Source organism: Pollicipes pollicipes, unplaced genomic scaffold (genome assembly GCF_011947565.3).
Source record: "Pollicipes pollicipes isolate AB1234 unplaced genomic scaffold, Ppol_2.1 Scaffold_6138;HRSCAF=7277_pilon_pilon_pilon, whole genome shotgun sequence".
Classification (NCBI taxonomy): domain Eukaryota; kingdom Metazoa; phylum Arthropoda; class Thecostraca; order Pollicipedomorpha; family Pollicipedidae; genus Pollicipes; species Pollicipes pollicipes.
The window spans coordinates 30,101,008-30,124,255 of NW_023596818.1; the positions used below are offsets into that span (position 1 = coordinate 30,101,008).

Here is a 23,248-nt window from a genome sequence, read left to right on the forward strand (position 1 = left end):
GGCTGGGGAGGAGGTCCCAGCGCCGCGCAGTCTCAAGTAACAAATTAGTATGCAGTGGTCAGTCACATCAGATCTAGCAGTACTTGATGGCTAGACTTATCTAGACGTGTTCCAGACTTATCAAGCATGCTGCATTGAAATGTCTTTCCTGTCGATGCTGTTCATGATTTCGTTGGAAACTGAGAACGGCGTGGTTTACATCGACTGATGGGGACGTTGACTGTGCTGGGGGGCTGAGAAAAAGAGCTGTGGGAGATACAGAGCTGGAACAGTCGTTCATTCCTCACTCCTGTCTGGGTAATAACTAGGACGAGGGTATGGTCGTAAAACTGGATGGATTGGACGCATCACTGGATTTGTGGATGGCATGAGCAAGGAAATGCATAGCAGAGATTGGAAACATCGAAATGGTTTGTGCAAAAATTGACGATAAGAATGATGACGTCATCAATCTCAGGAAACGCAGCCTTTTGCACACGGATGCAGGCACCGCCAGCACCGCAGGCGGCCGAGCAGCGCATGCTTGAAAGGAATGCTGCACATTTGAAGATATTACAGCAAGTATCAGATGTGATGAAATAAGCTCACTTATAACTTTTGGTATGCTCCGGAATGGAGAAGACTGCTCTAGCCAGCGGGATTTCGCTATTTAGCAAATATGCTCCTCAATACGCCGCTGCTTTATTGCATTATGACAAGTTTGCACGACGCTGAGGAGCTGCCAACCTAGCTTTGCGACATTGCCGCACTAGCAGCCACTTGTACTCAAACCGGCCGAGAAATGGCGGTGGCGGTGCTGGAAGTGTTCCCTGAGCCAAATACCGGTATGTGGTGATGCTTTGGCCTCTTCTCGTGGTGTTCTTGCATATTTATCCGTGAGCTTAAAATGGTTACTTGCGTTCCATGCTTGTTTATGACATTCTTAAGTTATCTCATTGCTTGCCTTATTTTCGTAATAACTGGCAATTATGTCTAACTTGTTACATAAGAGAGCACAAAACGTGATTTGTGATTGCAACTTGCGCAGCCTGCTCAACATTGATCGGAAGCCAACTGATGTCCGAGATGTTCAGAAATCGCGCTCACGGACGTCAGATCTGAACGGCTTGACAGTAATATTCTTCCTGGCCTTGACCGTCGCATGGCACGGGGTGACAGGATGTAAAATGGCGTTGCTATGACGCCACGCATGCCTGAATGGCCTTAACATGGTCTGCACAAAAAGTCTGCACATCTTTGCAGGTACGTAGCTCAGAAACTAAAGGATTTTTGGAAGAATTGCAATGGCAGGGCTGAGAATTGCATCGGATGATCTTCAAAATGGCTATTCCAGTTCAACATCATATGCATATGTGGCACACCCGCTTTAAGACCGCGTTTGCCAGTATTCCAAAACTGACCAGCGACAGCTCGAAAGAGCAGCGCTCAACTCGGAGACTGCGGCTTTCGAGATTGGTGGCTGGTCCGTGGGTGGCAAGCTGGGCGGTCACGTTGAGACCGACCGAAACGAAGCATTGTTTAGTTTGTCCGCAGCCATCTAATGCACCGACCTCTGCCCGTCACTTTTTGTCGCCGATCATGCTCTACCTTGGACCACGTCGTGGTCGGCCCCCGTTCGCTTAAGCGTTGCAGCCTGCCGCTCCGCGAGTGGCAGTGAAAGGCGGATTGAATGATCGATTTCTGTTTTGTTGTTCCTTGGCTCCCGTCCCAGCCCGCAAAGAGGCACACGGCAGCGGGTCATGAGCTCTCTTGTACCATAGCTGTCGTAGGGGCGATCAGGCTTACACTTGTAGTTTTACATGGAGCAAACAGGCCTCCCATCATTGCCACGTGCGGTTTTAATCAGGATGTTGCAGATTACTTCATTTATATGCAAACTAAACTCGGGCGAGGCAAAATAAAGGTCTTTCCAAAACCTTTCAGTCAAAGGCAGACGATAACTAAATCATTTACGCCAGTTTGGTGAACGAAATAGTTGGTGTTCTTTGCATTGGCCTCCATATTTGGAGACAGCCTGGGCTGGGTCTGGGCGGTGAAAGCCTGCAACCATTCACTCAGCTCAACAACACCTGTCATCGCTCATTTCCCGAGGCACTGCTCTGTGCTGGCAGCAGACGAGGACATTGACGATGTATATAAGCAAGATATGTCCGCACGCGTTATATATATATATATATATATATATATATATATATATATATATATATATATATATATATATATATATATATATACGGCATCACTTGCTAACACAAATTCTGCGCTTGTCTGATTATTTTTTTCAGCAAACTTGATGAGAAAGCAAACTTGATTTTCAGCACACAGAAATGTGCAACTGGCTCTTGAATTTTTCATAAACAGGGTCTAGGTATGGTGTTGTGATCTCGGAATTATTTCATTCCTTAAGGATGCTCAATGTCTTTCAGACATTTCAAGTTGCAATCCAATGGCCAGGCTCAGTGCAATGTATACCGTTTGCTGTCACATTGTTACCAGACGTTTGCCACCACTGGCACCAATATCCGCACGCGTATATCACGCAGGAAGCGTCTTCCTGGTAATAAATCAAATGCAGCACCTGAGTAACACCGTTCTGCAATGTCATGTGAGCACGTGTACTCGACCCTCGTTCGTATAAAGGCGCCAGTTTTCGCCAGCATCACAACCGCACTCCTGTCCTGGCATAGCGGTCGGGACAGAATCGAAGAGAAATGGAGCTTATATCACTACTGGTGAGTAAATCGCGAGTATTGGTGGTCTGCATGGAACGTTATCAAATAGTAGCACAACGTTTCACTCTTGCCGATTGGGGCATTGACGTACGTGTAAACCACGAAAGGCTCGAGTTCAGTAATCACTACCTGGTTGACCTGCTTTCGAAAAGGTATCTGTTTCCGTACACTACAACTGGATTTCTGGTCACCGTCGATCTCGGCTTAAGCCATGATGTGTTATATACGAGGCCGATTTCGTAAAATGACATCGGCCGCTTCCTGAACACTCCTGGCGACATTTTCGGTCTGGCAGTGTTGAGATTGTTTAACAATCTGCAGACGGTGTGTTTGCCTACGCCGTACCAATAACGTCACCTCTCTCCCTGGTCTGGTTAGCGAGGTCTAACATAAACTCTATAGCACACCTGAAACTGACTAATCCAGGGTTTGCGCATAATTGCACGTGGTGGTCTGTGCACGCCGACCGACATTTCTACCAAATCGATTGTCCATTTCTCTTCCGTCTAGTTCGTTTCAGGTCGACGGCACGTCTGATTGTGGGGATTTCCTAGATCTGTTTCTATCTCGTCGTCTTCAAAATTGTCGCGATTTGAGACTTTTGTGCTTCCCATGTTGAAAAAATACGCAGCTAAGATAACGGTGACATCGCAATGTTTTAGGACTACGCCGCCTGATTAAATATATACTTCTTAAGAGTTCAAGCGTAAAAAACGCAAGATAATATTTGACGTATGAAACCTACTTTCGATTTATTTAACGAAGCATCAGTCACATAATTCAGCATACGCGACATCTAGCGAAAGATTACCGCGGCGGCGGAGCCAAAATTCAACTCAACTGCTGTTTGGAATACGCTTGCAGGTGATGCTGTTCCATCCAAGCCATACACCATCATCGAGGCCAAAACGTCAAAATGGAACTGCTCGCATGAGGAAGGAATTGTTACGTTAACTCAAAGTGGGGCTGTACTGTAAGGCCTCCGGAATGTTTCTTAAGTAGACCACAAGCGAAAGACCATACTTACATAAGGGTGGAAAACGTGCATTTTTGTAGTTCTGATGTTAAGATCTTGTCATGGCTCTGGCTAAATTGGCCCCATAACTGGCATAGGTTTGTTTATGCAACATACATGACCATTATTGCGTTTTTAATGAAACCGATGATGCCGATTGATACGCACCAAAGTACATTTATATAACATATCCAGAACAATTCAGTTAGCGATGTGTTTTAAAATTGTGAGAACACCTTTCGGCTCTTAAGTCATAACATTTTCATATGCATAGTTATTGTCTAGAAGCTAGAAAACATAGCGTCAGAAAACTGCAGCTGTACCATTGCCTGGTAGGCACTGAACAAAACCAAGCTGTTACAGGTGTAAATGATCGTTATGTCACATTGCTCGACACATTTTTTGTTCTAGTGCAGAGATAACAAGTCACCGGTAGCATTTGCTGAAGTATTTTAGGAAGACTTATTAACTGTCAATACGCTTGTATAAAGCACGAACTTGTTCCTCAAGTCGACAACTTCTGGCCCCATCATAACTGAAAATCAACCATCAATCCCTATTTCATCTCTCGCGCCACAGAACTAACAGTCCCTGTGTGGATTTTAGTCACTAGTATTTGTTTCTATTTTTGTGCCGCAGGTATTGGCTGCGCTCCTTCCGGTGGCCGTACCGGACCCAAGGGTGCCGAACCTGCTACCTCTGCACAAGCCCGCCCTCATCGAGATGTCGCCGGAGCGGCTGCGCGCGGCGCTCAACTGGGCGCGACACAAGGTGGCCGGGTATGGGAAGCTGGAGAAGGCCCGCGTGTTGCCGAGTGGCTCGCTCTCCACCCATCACCAGCGGTACTCCGCGAGCGACCCGGAGACCCAGTGGATGGGCCGCGAGGCGCTGGCTTGGGTGGAGGCGGCGCGCGCGCCGGCCAACCTCAGCGAGTGGGTCACGGAGGAGGAGCCCAGCCGCGCGACTCGTCCCACGCCGCGCTGCAGCAAACGCCCCCGCTTCCGGCGTCAGGACGGTGCGTGCAACAACGCAGAGAACCCTCTGTGGGGCGCGTCAGACACGCCGCTGGTCCGTATGCGGCCGGACACGTTCGAAGACGGTGTGAATGCGCCGCGAAGCCGCGGACGGTTCGGCAACCAGCTGTCCTCGGCCCGCCTCATCAGCCAGAGGGTCACAGGCAGCTCTAACGTGGCGAACAGGCAGATCACGTTGTCACTCGTCAACTTTGCCCAGTTCATTGACCACGACTTCACGCTGTCGCCGATCTTCGCCACCCGGTACGGTGAGGAGCTGGAGTGCTGTCGGAACGGCCAGGTCATCACGTCAGGCCAGCACCCGCAGTGCCTGCCGATCATGATCCCGTCCAACGACCCGTTCTTCGGGCCTCTCAAACAGCGCTGCATGAACTTCGCCCGTTCAATCCCGGCGGCCGGGTCCCAGCCGGGGCCGACCATCACCAAGAACGTTTTGACCGCCTTCATTGACGGCAGTGGCATCTACGGCTCGCGCTCGTCTCGCGCCTACCAGCTGCGCACCCGCAGAGGCGGCCTCCTGAAGACGCAGGGACGTAATCTGCTGCCGCGGGTGCGCTCCTCCACAGAGACGCTGTGCTTTAGCCCCGACCAGAAGAGACGGCCCTGCTTCATGGCTGGGGACGTACGCTCGAACGAGCAGAGTGGCCTCACCATAATGCACACCATCTGGCTGCGCGAACATAACCGGATTGCTCGCGCTCTGGCAAGCATCAACCGGTGCTGGAATGACGAGCGTTTGTTTCAGGAGGCTCGCCGGATTGTAGGTGCTGAGCTGCAGCACATTGTCTACAACGAGTGGCTCCCGCTCGTTATCGGCCGGCGGTACATGCAGAAGTTGAACATCGAGACCCAGCGGCGTGGCTACTCTTCGCGGTATTCGCCGGAAGTCGACCCGTCGATCGCCACGGAGTTCTCGACGGCCGCGTACCGGTTCGGCCACACGATGATCCAGGGCCAGATCCAGATGTTCCAAAGCGTCCAGAGCCCGCCCCCACCTGTCAGCCGAGCCGTCAACGTGCGTGACGTGTTCTTCGACCCGGCGCTCTTCTACGAGGGCCGGCTGGGCGAGCTCGCCATCGGCATGATCACACAAAACGCGCAGACGTGCGACGCCAACTTCGCTGAGGACCTCTCCGAGTTCCTCTTCGTGGAGAAGGGTGGCACCTTCGGCATGGACCTCGTCGCGCTCAACATTCAGCGCGGTCGCGACCACGGCATCGCCACCTACAACACGATGCGTGAGCACTGCTTCCTGGGCCGCGTGGCCAGCTTCACCGATCTGCTTCGCTTCATGCCGCTCTCCGTGGTGAGCCGCCTGCGAAGTGTCTATCGACACGTGGATGACATCGACCTGTTCGTGGGTGCCGTGTCCGAGCGGCCGGTGTTCGGCGCCGCCGTCGGCCCCACCATTCGGTGCATCCTTGCTGACCAGTTTGCCCGGCTGCGCTGGGGAGACAACTTCTTCTACGACCTCGGTGGCCTGCGGAGACCGTGGCGCTTCACCTCGAGACAGCTAAGCGAGCTCAAGAGGTCCACCTGGGCTCGGGTTCTCTGCGATAATGTGAGCGGGATCAGCAAAATTCAGCCTGAAGCCTTCCGCGCTCCGGGACGCAAGAACGTGATCGCATCATGCAGCCGTTTACCGACAGTCAACCTGCAGCGCTGGAAGACGTGCTGTTAAGCTGTTCACATCCCCAGATATCGACACAGATACTGATAACAGAGAACCCATGACATGAGACGATTTTCATGCGCTTCTTTATTTTGGGGTGAGCAACAGTTGTATGCGATGGGAGTAACAGCAACATGAACAGCAGGTGTACGCGTCATGTTGAAACGATGGGGGCCATCAAAACGTCCAGGATTGCAGCGTCCGGCGTTCACATAGTTCAAGATCGCAACATCCAGCTTTCATAACGTCCAGCATGCGTCCAATTCCGTGGCCATTGGGGACGTTTATGAGATACAGGCGCGAACGTCAAGAGCCGCAAAGTTCAGAATAGTTAAGTCCAGTGTTCAAAACGGCCAGTATCCCCGGCACTCAGGCTAGCTCGGATTCTTGCCGCTAGATGACACTACACAAACATTTTTGACTCCTGCCGCGATTCCCCGCTTTTATTCACTGATGGCACAGTCAGTCTGGCATTCCACCGATGATCACGTGATGCTTACGGTGGAGCATGGTTAATATAAATTACCCAGACGCCTGGAGGCCGTGTCCAGCCTGGGTACACTCGGTTGCTGAGGGGCCTTTCATATTGGTACCGGTTTTTTTTTCACTAGCTTGGAGGACCCCTAGCAGTTGCTGGGGCCCATATAAGGTAACGCACCGATGACACTCGATGCTCGGGGCCCTCTTCATTGACATACGGCTCTTTCCTTTTCGAGTTTATTTGCTGAGGACCCTTCACTTTTCAGAGCCCTTTCTGTTAACCTGCCCGGGCACTCTTGATCACACAGGGGCGTTAATTCATGTATACTGGTCTTCGGTTACCCCCTTTGTCCAGAGGATCCTGTGCTCTGGCCGGACCCTATATGTTAACCTGCCGGGGTACTCCAATCATTCAGGGGCCCCACCGTAATGGTGTAAGGTTCTTCTCGCTTGTTACGAAGACGCTTCGCAGTTGACGGGAGCCTCTTTATTGGCCTGCCGCGGCAGTTTCGATCGCTCTGGTGTCGTCCTTATTGGTTTTGGGTTTTTCAGCATTATAGGAGGGCCTACGCCGTTGGCGGGGACCTAGATCTTAATGATTTTGCTTCGGGCTTTGCAGTCTTGGGGCTCTTGGGGCTCTTCACTGGCACATGAAGTGTAATAGTTGGTATCGAAACACTAATTCACGTTATCGGCCCCAAGTTGAAACGGCGCAGAGGATCCCTCGTCAGGTACTGGTGCCCCTGACTTGAACAGGCCTCTCCACTGTCTCATTGTACATATGAACCCTTTTTTGTCGTTTCCCATGAATCCCTTCATTTTCAGGAGGGGCAAGAGCAGCACAATAGGACCTTTGACATACGGGGTCCCATCATCGTCCCTAGTCAGCAAATGTGCTCCTGGCCGACCTGGAGTTTATTGCCGACACATAGTCTCCTGCTAGCGACTGTGGTCACTGGCTAGCAATGCGGGTCCTTCATTGCTTTCAGGTGTCCCGAAGAATGTAGGACGCCTCCTGATTGACATTTAGAGATATTAGCCTTGTCTCTACTCGGGGAATACCGCTAGGCCCCAGAATGGCACGGAACGGACTGTTCTGTTCTATACTGCCGTTCTCAGTCAGCTACCTCAAGTAAAGACACAGTCTCATGGGACCTCCGATGAGTGCTAGAGCCACGCTAACATTTTAGGGCCCGGCCTTCGGGAAGTGATCCCTCCTTACAACCTCTGGCCTGTCCATGGGACCCTTTAATCGGGCTCTTGATTTTCGGCCCCAAGGGACCAAAAAAGGACCCTCGGTACCCAAGGGACCCTCGGAGCCTAAGAGGTAGGGTGGGGGAGTCGTGCTTCATTCGGTTTTCCATGATGATAAAGCTTTAGGGGTCTTTAGGAGCATTTAAAAGTGCCCCGAAAGTTTTGCATCGCTCTAAAAGAAGTGTTTGTGGTGACTGTGATGTTCCAACTTACACTGGGTGCTGATGAAAATAAATGCTGTAATGCTTCGCAATCAAGGTTCTTGATGCCTTTTTACCGAAGGAGCCGAACCAGGATTTCGTCAGAGCGTAAGGCAGGGATATCTGTGTAAAACTACCCAGCGATTATTCTCTTCACCAGCGATTTATACCGATGAACTCTAGCCGGAAGGGCTTAGAAACTGTGTAAAAGAGTGCAACATGCAACAGCAACAACAACTACGATGAAAATGAGATACGGCGGGCCAGACAGGCTCGAAGCACCCCGAGATTCGCATTGAGAAGTTGTAATGCACATTCTGCAGCCTTAGTGGGAGCGTTGTCAGGTTGGACGCAGGGCTGGTCTGCCCTTATGAGGTTAGTGAGTGGTGAGCCCCGAGGGCTTGAATACAGCGCATGCCATTTCAGTACAAGGTAGCATAATTTTCCTCTAAAATGGGCCGATTTCTGGCAAGTTTTGCAATTTCTGCCAGTTAAAGAGTGGAAGCCAATATCTCAGCTCTGAAATAGTCTAATAGGGATATTTTAGGACGCTGGTGATACGATTATCTGGGCACCATTTGTATCTAACCTATCCAACATTATAGGTCTGCAAGTTAACCAAAACGTAGGAAGATCATAGCACAGCAACAGCGAAATTATTGACACCTGCCTTCCTCACATTACTTTATTTTCACATTTCACTCCATATAGGTACTGCAGTGCAAGGCTTGGATCTTCACATTTGTGGGTGAAACTCTGGATAGGCCAAATCACACTAAATTTTCAAATTATTGGTGTGTAAAGAGATGTTTTGGCATATGTCTGCTTGAAACTACCTTTGTGACATCATAATTCCTTTAAACATTGGCTCTCTCACCACTGGAGTTGGTGGTACCTGTGTGATGTGATAACTTATGAGCTCTTGGATTTACGGGATATGTGCTGAAATTGCCCCAATGGTGTCACGGCTATGCTAGTAGACGATCTACCATTATCCCAGACATGTCAAATGCAGGGAGCTAGAATCGCTTTTGAACTAGGGTGGGAGTGAAAAATTCCATCGCAAAAAGACCGTGCGGGAGTGAAAAAATCCATTCACAAAGGACGGAACTTATGAGCTCGTGACGGATGCTTCAGCATACAAAGACATCTATTTCAAGTTGGCATGGACGTAATACCAGAAACCTGACAAAGCTATTTCGTTTTTAACATCTTAGGCCATTAAAGTGAAACAGAATACATTAACACGCGCTCGGGTGGTGGGGGGGGGGGGGGGCAACTTGACCCTTCCCCCCGAGGGCTATTCCCGAATGGTTTTTGAACAGCGCAGCGTAGCAGCGCCACATTTTGCATAGCTGTAGAAAATTGCACAGCAGATCGTTTAACATACCAATTTTAGATGTACCTTGCAACGTCGCTGACCTATGACAGGTCAAAGTCATCCAATCGTTTCAGCGAAGGCAATTTCTAGGGAATCCTTCAATCTGATTCAACAACGGAGTGTTTGACGAAGACATTAACATTTGAGATGCTTTCTTAGGCACCGCAAATATTGAATGAACAAATTGCGCTGACTTGAGGTCAGGTATGATGGTCAGACCAAGGTCAAAACCAACCTGATTTATTACTCTAGGGCTTGCTGTATGGGATAGTTTCTGGTGCTCATTTCGAATTTATTGACAGCAGGAACCGCATTATACATTTTCAATTGACTTCTTAAAGGTCAGAACAGGCCATTGACCTCAGACGACCCGGGTCCAACGTTTTGTTTTAGGAACATACCGCCTAGCGTAATCTTTGTCGCTTATTCAAATGAAAACGCGGAGCAGTCTTGGATCATTTTGGTCACTATGACCTTCAAAGGGTCAAACAAGGTCAATGACCTCAAATGGGCTTGTGACCTATTGCTTAAAGACAGTTGCTTAGGCTCTGGGGGCGCTTTGGAGACCAACCAGGAATTTGACATTATTGGACCTTATTCGACCTGAGGGTCATGACCTAGGAAGCTGGAACCCTAACCTCAATGAGTTCATGTATAGGTCAAGCCACCCTGTAAATTTGGTGCCTCTAACTTTCTTAGTTCACGAGATCTCAGCGGGGGGTTCAAATTACCCCCCCCCCCCCCCACCACACACACACCCGAGCGAAGGGTATCTAGCTGGTCAACCGGGCGCGTGTTAAAGCATAGTAATTTCATGACAGTATTATGAGCATAACATATTATTAACACTAATAATTTGAAGCTGCACTTTTAAATTCCCTTCCACAGCACTTTTAAAACAAACAAAGCAAAGCAAAGCAAATTCAATAACATTATAACAACAGAAAATTCAACAAGCATAAAACACTCAAACAAAAAAACATTGGACCCTCCACATCAGCCCAGCACCAAGTCAAACACAATAGACATACTTCTGGCTTCAGTTAAGGTGGGGTCAGGGAAAACAAACATTTTGCTACTGTTTCTTACAAAATACCAATGCTTATTTCCATGAAAGTAGCCTATGCCTAACCTATAGAGGCGGCTTACATCATCTCATCCTGTATAACCTGTTTGTATCACAGCAGCAGTTGTGAGTTACTGATTCTTGCACAATTCGTATTGCCACTTGCCATGCACTTGACCAACTTAACCTAACTTAGAGTAACCCATGTGATGAACATCATCTCAACTCACCTATCTGTTGACAGCAGCACTTGTGATAAAAACATGATATTTTAAGCTAGCTTCTGGCTGGTTTCAACTTGCATTTTTGTTCAGTTCATTTTTGCATGCTTGTTGACATCAGACAAAGTTGACAACATGCAAATTAAAACTCTTTAAATCACGTTGAACAACTTATTTTGATTGTCATGGTTAGCCTGTGTCACGGGCAATAGTGGGTATGCTCCACAAAACAATCTCTCTTCTCCAAAAATAGCATAAATTTTAGATGACCATGCCAGTATCGCTGCTTGCCTTTTCAGCTGCAGCAAATGCATCCATTTGGGCTTCTTCATTCATATTTAATGACAAAGTTTGAGATGTTGGCTTCACATTTTAAATGGGGTGGTCTGACTATTTGTTACATAACAATATTTAACTCATATTATAATTGCTATGAAGCTTAGAGTATCCTTGTGTTAAAAATATAGTGAATATTTACAATACAGTCATTTGCCAGTCAGCAAACCACTGACAACTATAGAAAACATCTGGTTAAAGCAGCCATGAGGGACCACTTTAAGAAATTTGGGGCAAATAACCAAGAACATGTAACAAAATAAGCCAACTGCATGTCTTGAGGTATCATCATTTGTCTTATGGCAAAACTCGATGCATTAAAACAGAAAATGGCTAGCTCTGTTACCAATCACGTGTTGAAAGCAGGTAAGGTAAGCAATTACTTGGTCCACAGGACTTACCGGCTTCTTCCTGCTCCCCCAAAAAGAAAATTTCAGTACCTTTTGCATGCTCTGCCGGCAGACAGAGTCATCCGACTCACCCCTAAATATAAATATCAATCATGCCCACCAACCTTCGAAATTAAAACGCGAAACAAGTGAGATGTGCGCATGATAAACATATCCACAGGACAGAATTTCGCCGTCAAACACTTCTGTATTGCTCCGTCAGGTCTGTCCCAAGGCTCTATATGGCAGCATATTATAATGCTGCCATATGGAGGCGCATCAGGCAAGGCTATTTTAAGCCTTGCCAGATAGCATGGTAAGCCAGAATCTCGAAAAGCTTGGATTTATCCTTATTGAGCACCGCCATGAACCAAAAAAACAGTTAAACGAAGATTTAAGAGGGCAAAAATGGCGATAAAAATAAGTTCCGTGATTCAAATTGTCTCCTTCATTCCCTGTGAATTGTTCACGCTTGGGTGTATGTAAAACATGCTTGGGCGGCTGGCGAATTAATCCAATTTATTTATCAAATACGTACAAGCTTGCAGTTCGAGCTTCTTGCAGAGAAATTGGTCAACATTTTGAATCAGCAGATGGTACCTCTAAAGGCAATCGAAAAGGAAGGAAGAATAAAGTGGTATCACACTGGTATGATGTTAAGAAAAACAAAAGTAGCTAAATAAATATAAAGACTGACACTTTTCTCGCAAAATTTTGTAATCGGCTGATTTGACTTAAGATATGTTAATATAAGTGCGTAAATGGTGATATTCATCTTGTAAGTTTAAATTAAAAGACATTTCTTAAACTTTTCTCTCCTGCAGTTTCGGGAGCGATGCAATTTAGTAGTCAAGTTTCCTTGGGAAAAAGAAGTACGTGGAGTGCAATTCTCTACCTGGCCTTGCTGGTGTTTGCACCAGCCTCTGCTTTTGTGGTGCGGTGGTAAGACAAAAAAATAGGGGATGCGTGAAAACCTTGCCTTTGGCGCACAGCTGCAGATTGTGAGGCATTTTGTGAACAAACCAAACTTAACGTGTGCAAGCGGCTGGGGTCGCTCGGGTTCTTGGGCTTGGACGCACCTGGCGCCCTTGCTCTGTGGATACATAGACATGATTCAGATGTAGGTGAGGTAGGACATAGCCATAGGTGTCCAGGTTCTGCGGAGCCTCGTTTATGCTTGGTGGTTCCAAGTGAACTCGGCTTTGGATGACATTCCGAAAACCTTAAAACTGGGGAATAGGGGTTTGGCATGTGCGATTAGACAATGTCAGGAAGGAGTGAAAAATTCACATAAAATATGGGGAAAAAGAGTGAAAAATTCCTCCTCATAGGGTGTTGCTTTAAACCCAAAGTCGGCAATTCTAGGACACTGGTCAAATGTTATGTGTATGTTTTGCAATCTGGGCTTACACTGATGGTATCATCTGTTACATTTGAAATTTTCTCTCCCAAATATCTAGTTGAACACACGTGCAATAAGAACATATCGGGACTATTCTCCAACATTTATATTTTTCAAGAAGCATAGTGCATTGAATTTCTGCCGATCATTTTAAATGAGCACAAACAGTAATGACATCTGTACGTCATAATTTTAACCTAGGTGCTTAAATAATCAAATATCTCTGACTGCCATGAAATAGTTATCTAGCCTCGATTTACAAAAACTTGAAGGGGATGTTCCACGTTTGAAGATATTGAGGTAGGCATCAGCTATGATGGCAAAAGCTTACTTGTAACTATTGGTAAGCTTTCAAGGTTCATAAACGACTCTAAGTAGCAAAATTTCAAAGCTTGTAAACCCCAGTGTTTTATGGCGTCATGGAAGGGTTTTCTGACGACAGCAATACCCGGCAGCATCTGGCAGCTAGACCTAAAGGATGCCTCAAAACACACGAAAGCTGACGCGAACCGAGCCGTTCTCGTTGCGGGGGCTGTGTTGGGCGGCGGGTTAGTGGGTGGTTTGTTGATTTTTTGTCTTGGTACTGGCCGCAACAAAAGCTTTGGTGGACTGATTGACATACGCAACGTAGCGATCGCCAGCTTTTATGGCAGATTATTAATATCCAAGCACGAAATGCTGTGCCGTTGCTGTCGCTGCTATGCTGTTGATTTGGTCAATTCCATATTGTCGACCCATCTTCGCCTGCAGTGCTGTAGTCCTGACATTAATGTCATGTGATGTGCACGGTAGTCACTTTCTTCACTGTATGTAACTAGAAATGCGTTGTCCTGTGAAAAGTAATAAATTTGCAACGTTGCTTTGAATTTATTACCGGAGCAATCGCTATTGCTATGGTGAAGATGGTAGGGTTAGGCTACCAAGAATGTTTTTCTTGCTTGGGATTATTTATGTCATTAATAGTCAACCCTGCTACAACCATTGTGGTGCAATGACATTATCATAGGCTTGACATAGTAATGAACCAATGTGGCACATTGTGTATGGCACCGATCAACAGCGTCATTGGGCACTACCTTGTTGCTGTACTGTCCATGACATTATGAACAACGATATGGTGTTGCACTGCAATCCATGCAGCTTTCAGGATAAATTTCATCACGAAAATATGGTTCAAGAACGCACTCTTGTATTAACTCCCCATCTGACACATGACTAGCACATGATACAATATACAAATCACTTTCAGCAAAACAGACAACCAATAAGTGACACCACTTGCTCAGCCTTTTTCGGAATCCACAAAACGTAGGTGAAAAAGACGTAAAGACATATTGCACTTCCACAGTCATGCAACATGGTGCAGCCATCAGGCTGTTTTTTCTTCTAAAAAATAACAGGATAATTTTACATGTGATGAAATGGCACTGCAAACATGTTGACCTTTGCGCAATACTGGAGACATGACAAGTGCATGTGAATATGGTTGGATGGGCAAAATGCAAGGAAGTGATGAAGCTGCCGGTGCACACAAGGCTCATGATAAAAATATTAAGTGCTATCCGAGACACCAACAGCAATAATTTTCCACCCTTCTCAGCACCCAGCATCTCACGCATGTCACGGTGACTATGCCATTGATGACTCACAAGCAATGCTCGTCTGCGTACAAAATTTGTTATTTGACAGTAGAATGTGCATCAGCAATAACACAGCTCTTTAGGAAAAGACAATTTTCCAAAGCCATACCATGTGAGCCTTTGATGAGCCTGTCCATTGATGAGTTGCACGCGCCAGCCCCCACTGCCAAGATGAATTGCTAATATAATGGCATGCAATGGATTGATTACATGCTGTAATACCTCAATAGGCTCAAAATGTTGGCAAGATTATGATGAAGTACCAAATTGCCTTGTATACCGCTGCAACATAGGTGCTAGCGTTTGTCTTAGTTTGCAGGCACTCTTGTCATGCTCAAACGCAAACATAAAGGCAGAGGCGGGTATCGATATATCACATTTTATTGAGAGTCAAAAGACTTAAAGATACCAAAACAATGCTCTCTCAGAAGTACAAACCTCGCACGTACACTCCCCGTCGCATCAAGATCAATACAAGCCACTGACAAACACCACAAGTGATCACACACATTTAAGCCTCCGATTCACATCCTTTTGTCAAATGAATATGATCTCACACTTGCACAATTCGCGGGACCAAAACTGCAAGCTTTCTCGCAATTTCCGCACAGATTTTCGGTTATAACACCGCAATTTCACCGTTACCTCCCCTCAAAACAAAGTCCCAGCGGGGGTTGATCGCAATGTGGCTCAAAAGGTTGTTCCTGTAGAACACGGAATTGGGTTCAAGGTTTAAATTTGTGGTACAATATGTGTGAAACATTTAGTAAATTATATATGTATATAAAATTACTATAATATTTCGCTAATTTTTGAATGCCTTGCTAACCCATAAACCCGTGTAAGGTTCTGTGCTCCGGTACACAAGGCGCCAACCAAGCTATCTGTAAGAAATACGTCAGCAGAAAAAAAGAACGCCAGCAGGGGTGAAAAGAAGGATTTGCCACCGCGCCTTCTTTTTCATAAATTTCGGGACGGTGCCCGTTTTTGGGTGCCATACCTTTTTGTAGACAGTGGCGTTTTTTAAATTATAACGTTGACCTTTGGCACAGAAACAAGGAAAAGTACCTCGTTCACGACGAGTGCCACGCAACCCGAAAGTGCTCACGCTTACGTTCGCGACACGCATTCAGCAGCGAAATCTTGCTAGCAGCCAATCATCTTCTACGCATTGTATCATACATGCCGCAGCATCGCATTTGCAAATGTATCAGCGGCCATGCTGTTTTGACTATAAGCAGAAAACAGCCTGTAGTATGACCGCGACGGCATGACGTTTCTATGACGGCATTAATGCCAAGGCACCTTTGAAATATACTCCCAATAAGCCCTTTTGCACTTTTGCGGGCGTGTAACTCAGGAACCAGAGCGTTTTGTGTCTTAAAAAGGACATCATCGTGAACTGCATCAAAAAGTTCTCAAGATGGCTATTCAGTTCAAAACACCATACAAATGTAGAACATTCCTTTCAAGTTTAACATGCTCATTAGCTGTAGAAGGCTCTAGCATGCTTTCATAGGAATGCTTGTGGTCTCATATGCCCATTTACAACTTAGATGCAGCCATTGACTGGTAGACAGAAAAATAGGAAGCTCCCCACATCTGTGCAGACCCTGTAGATAATAGATACCAAAAATAAACAATCACTCCAGCTCCCTCACTCTAATGCCTGATGACTGGTAGAAAAGATCATGGCTGTGCGAGATACAGACGGCTCAGCAAAAGGTCTTGATGACCACAGCCGAGTATGGGGTTAGAAATACACGTCCCAGGAGCATCAGTAGAGTAGTACATTTAGGTCCTACATCCCAGCACCGGATAGCCTGTGCGTGGAAAGGGCTGCCCGAAACATGACGGCTAGGATGAAAGGTCTCGAATACCCGTGGCGAGTATACGGTTTCAAGGTGATTTGTTACAGGACATCAGTACCCTGGCCATTGTTCCACCGTCCGTGTGCCTCACATAAGCCGCGCTACATTTTGCAAATGATACTCGCAGTGGGTGTTTACGATATGTCGAGAAGTGTTGAGAAACGATAGGAGAGTTAAGCGTTTTCAGGGCATTGAAACTAAAAGAATGACATAGCTTACAAAAAGGACCACGCTGTAATAGTAGGTCAGACACCAAGTCAGCCATTATAAAGTCAGTCGTCTCTGTAGATTGCACACAATTTTGAGGGGACACACATAACGTTCTCCCAATGAAATCAGCTGATTTTTAAAGGATAACTTGGCTGTTCTTTCTTGGCAGGACGACGTGCTACGCCATCTGAATGGTTTTCCACCCTGAGGGCAGAGGCCAGCCGCGCCATAATGCCGACGCCAGGACCATCCAGGGAGGCCACCGAGACGTCGGCCCTTCAGCCTTTCACGGAGAACCCACCAGACCGATTCAATGACGACGACGATGACTTTGTGGATCCCCCGTCACGTCAGACCTGTCGGCGCCCGCGGTGGTCCGCAGTGGTGCCCCCCCTCTCCCCCCCCCCGCCTGTGACTGACCTAACGGCCGGTGCGCGCAACACCCTGTCGGATGTCCTAGGCAAGATGCGGAAGTCCATTCTTCAAGATCTGGACTTCCATCCTGATCAACGGCCGAGATGGGACAAGGCGCTGTCGGCATTCATGACTGACTGGTGCGCCGTCACGTCCTCCGCCCCCCCCCCCCCCCCCCCCTGTCAGCGTCAGCTCTACGCGCAGCGTCAATCAGGTTAGCGGAAAAAGCGTGGTCACCATACCTGTCCTCCGGCCGGAGAGGCGGAAGGCCTGTCCACTTCGTGGACGGCAGCGTGTGCTCGCTGGTCGTCCTCCGAAGACCGGAAGGGGGTAACCACCTGTACCAGCAGGATCTGGGACAGCGTCGCGCCACAGTGCCGCACAGTCTGCAGGGCTGCGTCGAGTAAAATCGAGCGCTGGGTCGCAGAACATGTCATGTTAGTTGATGTCATGGAGCGGCAAGTTGGATAGTTAAATAGACGACACACCATAGAGATATTCTCTGCAGATGTACGTATTTATTACGATTAACGGATTTGTCAGGGATTAGGTACGTGAGATGCGGTAGTCGTGTGGCGAGCAGCCCATCCCAGGATAAAAAAGTCCCGAGATGAGCACCCTAACCACTAACCACCATGCCACCATCGCCCCTCTGCGGCGCGTCCTGCACCCTTCTCGATAAACTCCAGACTGGTGTTTCTGGACCACCAAACCCTATACCTTGAAGGTTCTGAAGCGGAAAGGAAAGAAAGAGTGTCAAAATTGATGAAGTGGATGGCGAATGCAAGCTCACGATTCTCTCAATTTATCCAGCTTATATATCGAAAACCAGCTCAATGACACACACTCGGCTCTGCTGTTCAGATAGTGAAGCAACAGCGCCTTTAAGCGCGGGACATGCGCAGTGCTTTGCATGTCGTTTGGCAGGCAGTTAAATACATTTGCAGTCAACATTTGCTTTTTTACTCCCTATTTACTCGCAGTCAGCTGTGCGGTTTCCTATCGAGTTGCAGGGGGTTTCATCGCCCACCGTAACTTGGGCTGCAGTCTGCAGATTTGTGGAAAAGTGAGCCAAATTCGGAGAAAAACTTGTTGGCATATCATCTCCGTACTCTTCGTTGCTTTTTTATCGTTCCGCCAACCAACTTATTTTGGGAAACCATGCACCCGTTTTAAACGTACCTAATCAAGAAAACGAATTGTTTGTAAGCTGGGCCATTGAACGTGTCCCACCAGGGAGTATCTGGATTCAGCTGATGAGACAGCCCCCACCACCTCTCTTTGAAAGTAAAGGCATGTAAAATTTGGAGTAAGCCCTGTTAGCAGGAGCGTACGAAAGAATTTGCAATTATGGGAGGGGGGAAACAGCGAACATAAAATCGCTTCCATTATTTCTTCTCATTTTCATACTTATAAGATATCTTATTATTCTTATAATTTGTATATTACTTCCATGCTAACTTGAAATGTATGTCTTTGTTTGCTGCAGCATATTTTAGTGACCCATAAGTTCCAACTTTTGTGACTTGAATTTTCCACTCCTCCACGATCTTCTTGCGATAACATTTTTCTCTCCCGCCCTGGTTCAAGAGCGATTCTAGCTTACTGCTTTATGAACGCTGGACGTTTTGAACTCTGGATGCTGCGGTTCTGGACGCTGTGAGCCTGGACTTTCTGATTCTCCTCTGTTCAGGAATATTGGACGGTTTCTGGATGCTGTTAAAGCTGGATGCTGCGATTCTGAACGTTTTGACCAATCAATGTTATGAGCTCTGGACGTTTCAATACGCATCCGAAGGATTGCTTTGAGTTTGTTCGTCATCTGTTTGCGTGCTATTTTCTGTCAATGGTGTGTTGCCGATGCTTTCTCGTAGGAGCTGCCTTTTAAGCTCCAAATATAATTGCACTGGTTGGAAACCAGTAGTTTGTCTCATTAACGTTGCCCTTGATTTTGCTTTTGTGGAACTGATTCGAGCTCTGACTCACAGTGCAAGAGGTTGTCTTCTGCTCTGATTCCGAACAGCACTACACGGCACAAGGAGACGTGCCTAAGTTTAAGTCGATCACGCTTATGTGGATGCTGTTGAACACAGTCCAGCAGGTGACTGTGATGACCTGGAGCCCGAGCCCAGCACTGTTTCCAAGCGACTTCCCGCGCCAACCGGCGGCGCAGGGAATGTGGTGAGGAGACCATGCGGAGTAGGCTCTTTGGGCGGGTATGTCAGCAACGCACGGAGTGGTCAGGTAAGGTCTGAGCCTGTTCAAGCATACTTGTACATTGTTATGAGGGGGCAGAGGGCTTCATTACATCAGTGAATGCAGTACAGGCGGAGATGGAGCCCCAACTGTACTCCCGAGACAGGTAATTGAGGTAGCGTCCCACGAACGGCACGTGTCCGGGAAAGAGAAGAGCGATGGACGGAACGCCTTGTATCCAGGGAGCTAGAGTCGCTTTTGAACTAGGGTGGGAGTGAAAAATTCCGCCGCAAAAAAACAAAAAACCTTGGACTCCCACACATTAGCCCATCACCAAGTCAAACACAATAGACGCAACTCTGGCTTCTGTTAAGATGGGGCCAGGTAAAGCAAACATTTTGTCACTATTTCTTACAAAATACCAATGCTCATTTCTATGAAAGTAGCCTAACTATGCCTTACCTAAAGAGGCCTTGCTTCATCGCATCCTGTCATCGCATCGCATCGCATCGCGTCATCGTAACCTGTTTGTATCACAGCAGCAGTTGTGAGTTACTGATTCTTGCACAATTCCTATCGCCACTTGCCAAGCACTTAACCAACTTAACCTAGCTTAGAGTAGCCCATATGTTGAACATCATCTCAACTCTCTTTTCTGTTGACAGCAGCACTTGTAATAAAAGCATGATTAAGCTAATTTTTGGCTGGTTTCAACTTGTATTTTTATTCAGTTCATTTGTGCATGCTTTTTGACACCAGAAGAAGTTGACAACACACAGATCAAAACACTTTAAATTACTTTGAACAACTTAATTCGATTGCGATGGTTAACCTATGTCAAGGGCAATAATAGGTGTCCTCCACAAAACAATCTGTCTTCTCGAATAGTAACATAACTTTTAGATGACCATGCCAGTATTGCTGCTTGCCTTTTCAGCTGCAGCAAATGCATCTATTTAGGCTTGTTTATTCATGTTTAATGACAAAGTTTGAAATGTTGGCTTCACATTTAAAGAGGATGGTCTGGCTACTTGTTACATACTAATATTTAACTCAGATTATAATTGCTATGCAGCTTAGTGTATCCCTGTGTTAAAAATATAGTGCATTTATACAGTACAGTTCTTTGCCAGTCAGCAAACCATGACAACTATAGAAAACATCTAGTTAAAGCAGCCATGAGGAACCACTTCAAGAAATTTGGGACAAGTTATCTAGAACATGGAACAAACTAAGGCCATTGGATGCCTTATGACATCAAATTTTGCCATATGACAAAACTCGATGGATTAAAACAGAAAATGGCTAACTCTGGCTACCAAACATGTGTTGAAAGCATGCAAGCAAAGCAATTACTTGGTCCACAGGAGACTTACTGGCTTCTTCCTTCTCCCCTTAAACAAAAAGTCAGTACCTTTTGCATGGTCTGCTGGCAGACAGAGCCATCCCACTCACCTCTCAAATATAAATATAAATCATGCCCACCAACCTACGAGATTGAAATGCAAAACAAGTAAGAGGTGTGCATGATAAACATCTCCAGAGGGCAGAATTTCGCCATCAAACACTTCTGTATTAGCTGCATCAGGTCTGTCCCAAAGCTCTGTATGGCAGCATTAGGATGACCTTGTCAGGCAGCCTGGTAAGTTAGACACCCGAAAGGCTTAGATTTATCATTATTGAGCACCGCCATGAACCAAGGAAACTGTTAACCGAGGATTTAACAGGGCAAAAATGGCGGAAAAAATAAGTTCCGTGTTTCAAATTGTTGCTTTCGTTCCCTGTGAATTGTTCACTCTTGGGTGTATATCAAACATGCTTGGGCGGCTGGCGACTTAATCCAATTTATGCATGAAATACGCACAAAATTGCAGTTGAATCATCCTGCAGAGAAATTGCTCGACATTTTAAGCAACAGATGGCACTTCTAAAGGCAATGAAAAAGGCAGGAAGAACAAAGTGGTATCACACTCGTATGATACTAAGAAAAACAAAAGTAGTTAAATGAATATAGAGACTGGTAATTTTCTGGTAAAATTTTGTGATCAGCTGATTTCACTTAAAATCTGTTAACAAAAGTGCTCAAATGGTGATGTTCATCTTGCAAATTTAATTTAGAAGACATTTCTTGAATTTTTCACTCTTTGATTTCGGGAGTGATGCAATTTAGTGGTAAAGTTTCCTCGGGAAAAAAATACGTGGAGTAAAATTGTCTACTAGGCCTTGCTGGTGTTTGCACCCGGCTCTGCTTCCGTGGTGTGGTGGTGAGACCAAAAAATAGGGGAAGCGTGAAAACCTTGCGTTTGGCACACAGCTGCCGATTGTGATACATTTTGTAAACAAACCAAACTTAATGCGTGCAAGCGGCTGGAGTCGCTGGGGTTCTCGGGCTTGGGAGGTGCCTGGCCACTGCGCTCTGTGCATACAAAGACATGATTCAGATGCAGGTGGGGCAGGACATAGCCATAGGTGTCCAGGTTCTGTGGAGTCTCGCTTATGCCTTAAGGTTTCAAGTGAGCTCGGTTTTGGATGACATCTGAAAACCTCAGAAAGTGAAATAGGGGTTTGGCATGTGCGATTAGAGAATGTCAGGCAGGAGTGAAAAATTCGCATAAAACATGAGGAAAATGAGTGAAAAATTTCTCCGCATAGGGTGTTGCTTTACACCCAAATTCAGTTAATCTAGGACACTGCCTGTAGCACTGCCCACGCGTGTCTTACAATATTACCAAGTGCGCATCACTGCACGAGGGAAGCGAGAGCCGCCAGCAAGCACTGCAGGCTGTTTGTCGTCAGTGGCTCTGGCACCCGTCCCACACCTGTTATCATGCGCAGCTCTCTGAGAATTGTCTGCGTGGAAATAAAATCGCATGGTCAGTGCAGACTCAACTGGATGGACCCCTGAAGGAAAAAAAGACGGAACGGAGCGCACTTTTCGATGGCGACTTGATATGGCTGGTGAGGTACTCACTGGATGATAACCTGAACCGATGCAGTCGTCATCATCGATGTGATATTGGAAAAGATCGGTGAACATTAACGTAAAAAGAAAAACGTGATTCAGGATGGCTGCTAATTATGATGTGGTTGCAAGAGTCTGAGAAATTGTGCACCGATTTCGTGTTGTCATAAAGATGCGTGGCCTCAATAAATTCAGCAACTATTGTCAAGACTGCCAGCTCCTTGATAGAATAGTTACTAGCATACAAGACACGGGTGTATCGGAGGAACTGTGCGGGGTGTGATGTTTCCAGAGCGCAAAGCACCGCAAAACTCCTGCGTAGCATTCGAGTCGGAGTGGCCGTTGAAGTGCAGCATCCATGTACAGACCAGCGCGACCGGACTGGTGTGATCATCGAGGCCGGTGATCACTGTGACTATTTCGTGAAAATATATAGTAATCGCATTCGCAGACGTCACCGACGATTTTTAGGTACCAATCGCCCACTGCCAACGTGCTCGTGAGTCCCACACAGCGGAAAACCACTGGTGTGAGACCATCGGCGAAAGGCCGCTCCGTGACGGTGACTGGAGCTCCACATGTGAGGTCCAGTCTTGACGGTTCAGGTCGCGAGAGGCTCCTGTCCAGAGGCTCCCCGTGCCACAGGTCTCCATGACACATGGGAACCAGCGCCTTTATGCCACAGTGGAAGAGGGCGATACATTCCGAATTGTCCCGTGAATCCACGGCTGCAGTCGCATGACTGATTTGGTGGTCGAGGCTGGCGTTTCATT

The 23,248-nt window shown here is 46.9% G+C and overlaps 1 protein-coding gene across 1 annotated transcript in view; it reads left to right on the top strand.

Moving 5' to 3' along the window:
• LOC119105554 (peroxidase-like) overlaps positions 1-6,462 on the top strand; it is a 20,978-nt gene extending 14,516 nt beyond the window's left edge. The window contains exon 3 of the mRNA XM_037229014.1: positions 4,387-6,462. Coding sequence (XP_037084909.1) covers positions 4,387-6,462 — 2,076 coding nt within the window. The remainder of the gene's footprint in view (positions 1-4,386) is intronic.
• Positions 6,463-23,248: the final 16,786 nt, after the last annotated feature.